The following is a 10,932-nucleotide window of genomic DNA, read 5'->3' on the forward strand; positions in this document are numbered from 1 at the left end:
AATTGCGTGAAAAAATGTTGGGGCCATTTGGTTGAGTCCAGTAAAACAACATCCTTCGGGCTCCCCCTACGGCAGACCCGAATTATGGTGATTGCACATGTGCTATGTGCTGGCCTGCATGAAATGACACCAAACTTTGGCACCATGTGAGGATGCCCAATGTAGGCCCCCATGCAACATGTGAGCCATTCCTGACACCGAACGAACGTTGCGTCACGTCCAGGCAGCATTTCGGGTTCTTTTCGCCGGCAAAATCCTAGTAAATGCATCGAGTGTCGGAAATCGATGAGAATTGGCATGCATGATGTCCATGGTCATCCCATTGTGTGAAAAATTTTTGGGGCCATTTGGTTGAGTTGAAATAATTATTTGATATCAAAATTTTCTAGTATGAAAAAGAAAAGAAAAAAAGTACATGAAACGAGCCCCTCATCGCTCAAAGAGAGGAGCAGCTGCGATTTGTTACACAATTCCCGGATCGGAATCTACAAAAAAAAAACTCGAGCGTGGGAAGCCTATCCCTTTAATTTAGGAGCACGTACTGCCTCTCCTCAACTAAGGAAGGCAAAGATCATGGGCGTTCTATCCCTGGTGGTTACGACGACCTAGGAGATCCTCCTCCTCCTATTTAGTCTCGGCATCGTCTTTCATGTCGTCTACGACGGCTCCTACCGCCGAGTCGATGACAGCTGCGTCCCTAGCATCGGCCCAACCCCAGCAAGATCGTCGAGAACATCCAGGTCGTCAGCGCGTGCTGGCCGTCGTGGACGAACTGCGTCCACGTTACAACGCCGACAACTTCCATCTTCATCGAGCGATCCAGTATGTTGGCAACCGTACCGCATCCATGATGCTTTTCTTTATGCGTCTGTTAGATTCGATAGGACTAAGATTAATTAGCGCATAATCTTCGCATTACATCTGTTGGAGTAGATGTTTTTTGTTTGTGCGTGTATTTGATTAGATAGGCCTATGACACTAGATTTGTTTGTGCGTGTATTTGATTAGATAGCCCTACGATTGCAAATTAGTTTCTGCATGTTGTTTGTTGTCTTTCACTTGTGGGTTGGATTGATGAATAAACAACAATTTTTTATCAGTGTTAGTTATAGCATAGTCATTTTAAGTTATAGCAATGCCCTAAGACATGCATGTTGCAACTATGAGACGCCGACTAATATTGTATGTGATGCACGTTTGTTTGATGCATGTTCCAGTATGCATAATTTCGTTTTTTTTCTTTTCAATTTACTGTTAATTAGGCACTGTCACCGATTCTTATATCTATTTGTACAGTACCATATGAAAATAAATGATTAGATAAATTATGTTGCTTTTTATTATGAAATAATTGGTTAAATAAGTACTTGTTAAATTGTCATTTTATGTGCTGCACGTGTCTCTGCTGAATGTTTCAGTACGAATAAATTATGTTGTATAGTTTTCTATCTACTGTGGGATAGTGTATTCCATTATTATGTTTTATGCAACAATATGTTAGGAAAAAAGTTGATTACATAATTTATGGTACTATAACCAAGTATATTTTTTAACAGGATGGATGAACTCAACGGAGAAATTGTTTGCGCCGTAGAAAAATGGTGCAAACTTATTGCCGGTCTATCTTCCGGTCAACGGGCCGCACTTGCCGAAACACCACTCCGTAGCATGCTTCAGATACCTTCGCTGAAGATGCGTACACTATTGATCCGGTACATGGTTGAGATATTTGATCCTAGCAAGGGCAGATTCATTGTACAAGAGTTGGTTGGCGAAGTGTCTCTCGGTGCCGTGGATGTTGAGTGCATCTTGGCCTTGGAGAACCACGGACTGTCGGCAGAAGGTATTCTCGGTGAGGAAGGTGAGGATGTTAAAGATCGAGTGCCGCCTCAATTCCTGAGCAAGACCACAGGTAACATAGTCATCGATGATCTGATTGTGGACATCACAAAAAATACATCTGCCGACGACGATTTCATTCGGAGAGTTGTCCTCGTGTTGCTTGGAACAGTTCTTGCTCCCACGTCGATCAAGACTGTACCAAAGCAATATTACGCATTGGTGGACGATGTGAAGCGTATATTCAAGATTAATTGGAATGCATTCACCCTCCGGGTTCTGCTGGACTGCCTTCGCAATGTGAGGAAAGGCAAACACCTCCGCCAATGGCCGAGAGGGAACTTAGCTCTCCTGCAGGTACACCTTTCAGACTTGTACCATTGCAAAAAAAATATGATTGCTAATTTACCTACTGTATAGTACTAATTGTAATTTTTCATATTCATGCAGTACCTGTACTGGGAGAAGGTTCAGCCTCTGGAAGGTGAATGCGCATTCAATCCTAGCTTGTCCATGGAACCTCTAATGAGGAATTGGACTGAAGCTGCAGCCTCAAGGAGAGACAAGTTTGATTATGACCAAGGTCGTGGCCGTGGTAACATCAAGGTAATTCATTACGTTGGGTACTTCTTAACTTTTATATAACATAATTAGTTGTATTAATATTTTTATTGATCACATATACTTGTATTTCACATGCAGATTGAAGACAACATAACCAAGGAGTATAGGGCGCAGGAGCGCAAAGTACCCGAACCAGAAAAGCCAAAAATGAAGCCCGCCGTTGGTGCGGCAAAGAAGTCCAAGCTAGCCTCAAACGCGGACGAGATGATGAACCTCATCATGAAGCGGTGTATGGATTACATACGCAGCCAAATGAAGGAAATACCAGAACAAGTAGCCGAGGTGACACACCCTTAATTCTATGTTTACAACATTTTTAAAGTTGCAAAACCGTGCCGACATTAATTAATATTTTTTATGTAATGCAGAGATTGTTAGAGAAGTTGAACCAAAATGGTGTGATGTACAAGCCAGCGGCTGCTGCGGCTTCCGGCAACAACGATGCCGACCTAGAAGTGGATTCCTTTGAGAATGGTCCGCCAGAAAAAAAAGAATTCGTGTACAAGGATGACTCTGACGGTCTAGAGCCGGTGATTGATTTGACACAGCCTAACGAGCCTGTTGTAAACCAGAACAACGATGATGAGGAAGTATGTTTTCATTTATTTGTCTTCATTTATCTCAATTATGCATCTTCATTTTCGTTAACTGAACCTATCACATTATTTTTTTGTTAACTAGAAAACACCTGCCAAGTTAAATGTTGACAAGACAACGAAGCCTACTGATGAGTGCGGCGCAACACCGGACAACCCTTGGATTGTAGGTAATTCTCCTCGAGCAGAATCGTCCGACATTGACATTTCTGCAAGTTCTATCGACAGGATGGTGGGTAAGAGCAAGGGGAAAAAGTCTGCAGCAACCGCAAAAGAAGACGATGTTATATCCGGGAAGCGCCGACGGACTGTTCCCAAGAAATTTGAATCCCCCTTTAAACTTGACAAGCCCGGCAAGCGAAGCGCTCGCGGTACTAAGCCATCCGGCAACACTACCGCAACTAGAGGTACCGTTAGTAGCTATCTTAGTGCTTAATTTACTACCATTTCATGTACTCACCGTTCGTGACGTTCGTAATTTATCATGCAGCTCTATTTAGTGACAATGACATGGAAGGCTCTGTTAAGGACGATTTGGCACAGGAACTCATCGATGCTGCTGTTGCGTTTGTGGAGGCAGCTGCTCGGTCTGAGAAGAATATGACAAAAAGAGTTTACTACAATGAACGTGGCACCTCTGTGACTGTGGAGAGAATACGACCGGTACTTGAGCATACATGGCTGGCGGATGACGTAAGATCTATTACCATGTCCTGCTATTTAAGTGCATAATCTAGGTGTCACCTATGAAAATAAAATGTTCTATTATTTTACACAGGTTATCGATGCTTATCAGACACATTTGGCTCTGCGCGTTGGTCATGATCGGCACCTCTGTCCAGCCTGGAGGTCCAAATACCTTGTTGATCGTGCTAAGGCACGAGACAACCCTAAATCGTCGAAATACAACATGGATAGTGCGCTGAGCAGAGCTGGAGCAGTACGTAGGGTTCTGGACGAGTATACCGTCCGTGATAAGGTATGATATGTTCTTACTAGTTCATTAACACTCATTTCAACAAGCATAATTGCATCTGATTACAAAGGTGTTCCACATTTCAGTCATTTATCGCGTTGAACGTCGGCAATACACACTGGATCACCGTGGTGATGCACAACCGCAAGAAAGAATTCCGAGTTTTTGATTCGCTCTATCCTCTCGAGTTCTCTCTCGACACTGTGAAAGCACTGGTACTCTCCCCGACATTGAGCATTCCTCATATGAAATGTCATATGGTTTCTCACTACTACTTTCTTTCAAATAGCGACTAGCAATAGCAATTGATATGGAAGAGGCAAACCGTATTACACCTGGCAAATATCCAGACGTCACTAAGTGGCCTATCATACCTCAGATCGACATGCCACCACAAGAGGACGGGTGAGTTATGGTTCATCATTTTCTACTTACGAAAGACATGTTCGTGTGCACAGTGACTAATGTTTGCATATATATTAGGAACTCTTGTGGCCTTTTTGTGATTGAAGTTATGGAGCATTGGGATGGGGATCGATGGACCGCCGATTTTACCCAGGTAATTTGTCCTCTCTGCTCGTACACTTTTACAATTGTCGTATAATACCAACTTCTATTCATTAAACCTTGTTCTAAAAATTGCAGGGCACGGTTAATGCAAGGAGAAGGCGTCTCATCGCCGAGTTGGTTCTCTCACCTACCAACACGCTCGAATGTGTGAAGAACAAAATCCGCGACATCGCAAAGAAAAGCAAGGCGTGAAGACATCATACATGATTCAAGATTCTAGTTTCAGTCGTTTGTTTTAAGTCCGGAAGCACGTTTCCCGGCATGGACAACTTTGATTTTCTATCATTCATGTAATAAGCACGATACCATGGATTTTGTGTGGATTTTTGGTCGCTCACACATACTTGTGTATGTGTAATGCAGTCAGACTATACGTTTCGTACCAATAAATTTTTGCTTCCCTTCATTTGTTCTACCTTAATGTTTTTTGCTGCTGTGTTCATTCTTTTCTTCCATGGAAGAGTAATTCATTTCCTTTTTACTATTGCATATTTTTTTATTTGATTTGGCATTATTCAACAATAACAAAAAAAGTTGATAAATTCCTTTTTGTTTGCCTGAGAATCAACCTCGGCTGTCGTGCCATCCGGTGTGGGATCCCGCGCCCGAGACAACGACAGATCCGGTCCCAGCGCGGGCGACCCAGTCGACGAGCGCCAGTTGGCGCAGGGGGACGCGCCAGGTCCGGTCCCGCCCGACCGCTCGGTGGAGACAGCCCGCGTGTCGGACGCAGACGGGCCACCCGTGGATCCTACGGTTGGTGGAGTAGGCAGATCCGCCTGGGATCCCGTGCGCATGATTGCCGCTAGATCTCTCGGGATCGGCGTCCACAGGTGGATCTTCCTCGTGTCTTGCGCCAGACTCCCTTGGCGTTATGTGTTTCTTCAAATCTCGTTGCACAGTTTTTTTGCTGCATTTTTGTTAGCCTTTTCCTTTTCTGCATCATGAAGATCAGGATCAGTAGCACCATCAATCACATGATCAACTACTATTTCGCCCCCTTGATCAGTATGATTTAGAGCTCCGGTGGAAGCAAAATAATTTCAGTGCTTAGCCAAGAACTATTTCGAAAGTGATATAATTTATTGGTTAATATAATATACTTAGACCTTACACAAATGAACTGGCCACAATGCAGATAGGACTTGATCATTCTGTTCAACAATAAACCACAAAACATACTTAAAATTCATCACAAATCTCTTTCAGCTTCTTGATCTTATCAACGTACCCATGTTTCTGTTTGAGAAAATCTGCAATAATATACTCAAGTTTTTTCTTCTCTTGCTTCAGCTGGTCCCTCTCTCTCATCACTTGGTCTCTCTCTAGTACCACCCGGTCCCGGTCTTTCTCAGCCTTTACCCTCAGGACCTGATGTAGATTGGCACAACCATGATCTGCCATCTTATTCTTCTCCAGCTCCTCTTTGAGATCGCTAAGTGACAATCTTGCATTGCCCAACTGCGTGAGAGCATCCTCCTTATGAGCCACCAGTTTAGCAAAGTCCATTTTGAAAAATCTCAGCTCTTCCTCCGTCCTCCTCTTTTCTCCAATTAACATGCATTTTTCTTCAGCATTCTGAATATTCTGTCTCAGCTTCGCGTCATACATGCTCCACAGTTCTCTCAGGCAGAACTTCGTAGCCACTAACCACTCCGGGTCTACCCATTCCACATAGTTACATTTCACTTCTTCCTACAGTATGAAAAATATGGTCTCAATCATATATGCACAAATGCAATACAATTACATGCAATGCACTAAAAATATGGTCTCAATCATATAAACACAAAATGTAGCATGCAATGATATACATATATATATATATGGATCAATTAACTACAAGTATATGCTATTATGTGCTAAAACAAATATTAGACCGTAAAAAAACAACATAAATACGGACTTTGTAAATGCACAAATTAATTGAAATGTATGCAATTTTGGGCAGAACAATGGATTACCGCGAAGTAAATCGAGCACGAGGTAATTTAAACATATATTTACAGTACGGAACAACATACCTTCTGACCACAGACAAGAAAACGCCTGCCAGTGTCCAAGGAATCAAAAGCAACTAGCCTGACGCAAGGTTCTCGATGCAGACAACGGGAAGACAGATCGTGAGCAATGCCACTCCATTCATAGCAAGGGATAGTCGTAGGAAGCTAAACGAAACAACAGAGATAATGCACAAATCAACGCCTTGCGTTAAATACCGGAAATGAAGATCTCTAACCCTAAGCCTAGCACTATTTGGAGATTATATAGTAGGAGCGTACCTGCAGGCTAGTCACGGATTCGCCATCCGAAGAAGAGCTCGACTCGTCGCTCCACGAAACCATGGCGTAACGTGACCGGCGGCAAGACGTGGATCGGTGGCGGCAGCGGCGGCGGCGGTTGCAGTGGATAGATAGAACGCGCGTGGAGATCGCGAGGGAAGAACCGCCCCGACCAGGTGGCCAGCGCGGCCCATTTAAACGGGCTGTAATCAAAATAAAAATTGTTAAATGGGCTCAGCAATGGGAGCGGCCGTGTGTCGCGCCGTCTTACGGCATCCGTCACCCCCCCTCCACGTCATTGCGACAAGCGGCCCGAGTTACACTACAAGCCATAAAATGGTGGGTTTTTCTTTTCTTTATGAGGGGAAAATGGTGGGTTTTTGGTATGAAGTCTATACTATAGACCAAAGTGAGCTGGTATCTTCTATATCTAAATGGTGGTGAACCAAAGGAGTGAATTTTTTTTAATTATTATCACACATAATTACATCTTCTATATCTAAACAACTAGCCACCACTAACCTATTTCTCTTAACATGCAAGTTTGCCACCTCGTCATTCAACATGTATGGAGAAAGGTCCACCACAACATGCAAACAAAATATTCCCGCAACAACATATACATGTTACACGTAACCATTTCTCTATGAATATATTGCAAAGGGAGCATTCCCGCAACAACATGCCGGGTATCGTCTAGTTTTCTAATATAATATAACTACAATGGACAACACAAAAGATGCCATCATTACAATGGCTAAAATGCTATCCATTTTCCATGATTAAAGTCCCTAGTGACCGCCTCCTGTTTAGTCCATATATGCTACAAGCACTATCTCAAGGTACTGGCCTCTTGCAATAGTATATATCATGTATCATGTATGCAGTAATACATTGTAAACACCTCACTATTAGATCACTGGATTCATCCTAACATAACTTTAGCAACTGTTCTACTCTTCTTCGCCCACCACGCTTCTGCACACGATAACAGGAAAAGTTAATGAATGACAAGTTAAAAACAATTATAACCTACAATGCATACAAAAACTTACTTCTTATTTAGTTTGCATTTCTTGCTGCGTTTAGTGTGCCCTAGCAATTTGCATGCGCCGCACCTGATTCTGATCTCGTCGTACAAAAGTGGCCTACCATGTTTCGACATAGGGCGGTTCTCATCTGCCTTAGTTGCACCTTTCGTTGGTACTTTAATAGGATCATGAACTTCAACTATGTTGCCTTCACCATCATCTACATATTCAATTGCACAAGTACTAAGATCAGCCGTTTTCTTACTCAAATTTTCCTTTAGCTGATCATACTCATGGCTCTTAGCTATCACGGCCTTCAAACTCTCCTGTAACTGATCCCACAAAGTTGGGTGTTTGCATGCTGCATGCATAGCTTCTGAAGCCAACACACTGACCTGGCTATATTTCATTCTTTCAGCTGCTCCAGTCCATCCAAATCCCAACAGATCGCTTGTGCGCCTGGCGGGCAGTCCCAACCTTGCGTCTTTCGTGAACCGCACAAGAACTAAACACTTTGGTATTTCAGATATATTCAAGTACTTCGGTACATGGAATATGTGCTTGCAAGGTAGACCCTTCCGAATCATTCTTCTGCAGCTGCACCTTATAGTTTCTGCGGAATTTACTGGAGTGTACTCCACCCAAAAACGGCTCTTCCGGTTATTCTTCCAGGCCATGATGTACTGCTGTGATCCATCTCCGAGCTTTATTTCTACAATCTCCATGCCACCAATTTTCCTAAGATCAGCTTGCAACATATAGAAGTTTGCTGGAGTGAAGACGTGAGAAGCAGCTATCTCAAGTTCCCTCGAGCTAGTAACTGGCACCGGTAAACTCTGTGAGGCCGTGCAATCATCTCGTGCCTCATTCTCACGGATACGTACAACGGCGTTCTCATAGTGCAAAATCATATCCACCAGGGTCATTTCACCGTCTAGGTGGAGGTGAAGGCATGAGTTTAGACTTTCACTCCTTTGGTTGCTTTTCATGCCAAGCCAAAAACCCTCTGTCAGATAAGCCGCGGCCCACAGTCTCCTCTTCTTATACATCCGTCTCAACCATGTTACTGTTTTTTCCGACTGCCATCTTTTGGAAAACGCGTGCCATCTCTCCTCAAACGTGGCCGTGGACGTGCTGTAGTACAGAAGAGTTCGGAACTCCTTCAAGGACTTGTGACTGAGGTGAATCTTCATATTTTTTTCTATATGCCACGTACATATACGGTGCCACACGTCTGGGAAGACTTGGCGAATTGCCTTGATCATCGCAGCGTCGGCATCCGTGATAACACTCATAGGCATCTTTTGACACATGGACCTCAAAAAAGTCTCCAGCAGCCACACATATGTCTCTTCGGTCTCGTCCGAAACTATGGCACAAGCAAAAACAGTGGTCTTCCGGTGATTGTTAAGACCAACAAAGGGTATGAATGGCATACCATACCGGTTCATCTTGTACGTGCTGTCAAATACAAGCACGTCGCCGAAGTCCTCATAGTCATGAAGAGACTGGGAGTCACACCAGAACATCCTATTCATATGTCCTTCCTTGTCTAGCTTGTACTCGAAAAAGAAGCTAGGATCCCTCTGTTTCCTACTGACCATGATGCCTATGACTGTGGCAGCATCACCTTTTGAAAGCAGCTTCCTCTTCTCCCTGGCGCAAAGGTTGTATATTTCACGCCTGGTAAAACCAACACCGCCGTACCATACATGTTTGCTGATGAAGCAATCCATCATGTCGTGAATTCTAATCCCTGCAGCTCCCATGGACATTATCTCATGCTTCTGGTACTCTTTGATTTTTCTGTGGGACCAAAGAAAAGGTACCTCGTCCGGTCCTGCCAAGATATGGCTATGCTTGTCCTCAAAACTATCAACATACCAAACCCCACGCTTTTGGTCAAGCTTCACGGTCAGGTGCGCTTCGCAGTGGCAGCGTGTCTCGGGTCTGAGCCTACGGCTGTGTCCTTCCTCGGTTAGCAACCTGCTGTCACGTTTTCCTTGTCTGGAACAAACAAACCGCCTATAATGCATATGACGTGACTCGGTTTTGCTATACCTGACCCTATTCTTTCTAATGCTGAAACCATTATCTCTAGCATAGCTGTTGTAGAAATCATACGCAGCCTCGTGAGACGTAAAAGTCATTTGTATTATCTGCATGAACATATCCCTCTTATCATCTGCACTAGCAGTATCTTGGACATTCTTTTTACCCTCAACTTCTGTCACCTACACAATCATAACATAGCCATGAAAACAGTTTTCTATGGTATAACATTACTTCCATACAACATTGATTACATACATACCTCACTCATGATGACCGACGATTGCGACTCCCCAGAATCAGATGCAGCTAATGATTCGACATCAAGGCCTGTCTTCGCGTCGGATTCACCGTAATAGTCGTACGCATTATGACATTCGGAAATGAGCTGAAAAATATAACACAAATACATAAGTACTTATCATATAATATTCCAGGATTAATTCAATTTGCATGCATGCCAACAAAAAATTCCACTTCCATACCTGACTAATGTAATCTTCATTTGAGATCTCCGAGTTGTTTTCCTCACCATCATCATGCTCATTGTTTTCCTGACCATCATCATGTTCATCCATCTATAAATTTTTAAAATATAATATTGTCGGATGCCACCAAAAAATTACAACATGATAATGCCACTCACATTAAGATCTTCCAATACGTTCCCATTCTCTGACCTATCTCCACGATCTGAATTTTCATCATCTGACCAATCTTCTATCCAGTCTTTCATCAGTTCTCCAAACTCCATGCCATACATCATATCAGTTAACTCATCGTCCGCCGTTTCCTACAACAATTAATATGTATCATCACATGTGCAAACATTATCAATGCTGACATATACAACACCTAGCGCACGATCACGGATGTTAAATAAACTACACCAACCGGAGAGCGCCCCAACCGAGGGCGTTCAGATCGTGCACACAACCGACGCCAACGACCTCTGATCGGCC

At 43.3% G+C, this 10,932-nt stretch overlaps 1 protein-coding gene across 1 annotated transcript; it reads left to right on the forward strand.

Moving 5' to 3' along the window:
• The first annotated feature begins 1,716 nt into the window (after positions 1-1,716).
• Positions 1,717-4,797, forward strand: LOC120971099 (uncharacterized). Its single transcript, XM_040397800.2, has 11 exons — positions 1,717-2,196; positions 2,290-2,445; positions 2,542-2,745; positions 2,832-3,053; positions 3,145-3,430; positions 3,550-3,722; positions 3,838-4,038; positions 4,122-4,250; positions 4,325-4,440; positions 4,519-4,594; positions 4,681-4,797. Exons 1-11 carry the CDS (start codon positions 1,717-1,719, stop codon positions 4,795-4,797), a joined length of 2,160 nt encoding a protein of 719 aa, XP_040253734.2.
• Positions 4,798-10,932: the final 6,135 nt, after the last annotated feature.

Source organism: Aegilops tauschii, chromosome 7 (assembly GCF_002575655.3).
Source record: "Aegilops tauschii subsp. strangulata cultivar AL8/78 chromosome 7, Aet v6.0, whole genome shotgun sequence".
In the NCBI taxonomy this organism is placed as follows: domain Eukaryota; kingdom Viridiplantae; phylum Streptophyta; class Magnoliopsida; order Poales; family Poaceae; genus Aegilops; species Aegilops tauschii.

What these genes read in the sequence shown, in the direction of transcription:
- LOC120971099 (XM_040397800.2), top strand. Translation starts at nt 1,717, where the DNA reads ATGGTTGAGATATTTGATCCTAGCAAGGGCAGATTCATTGTACAAGAG. An exon ending in TCGACACTGTGAAAGCACTG is followed by an intron (nt 4,251 to 4,324) that starts GTACTCTCCCCG and finishes TCTTTCAAATAG; the next exon opens with CGACTAGCAATAGCAATTGA. An exon ending in ATGCCACCACAAGAGGACGG is followed by an intron (nt 4,441 to 4,518) that starts GTGAGTTATGGT and finishes CATATATATTAG; the next exon opens with GAACTCTTGTGGCCTTTTTG.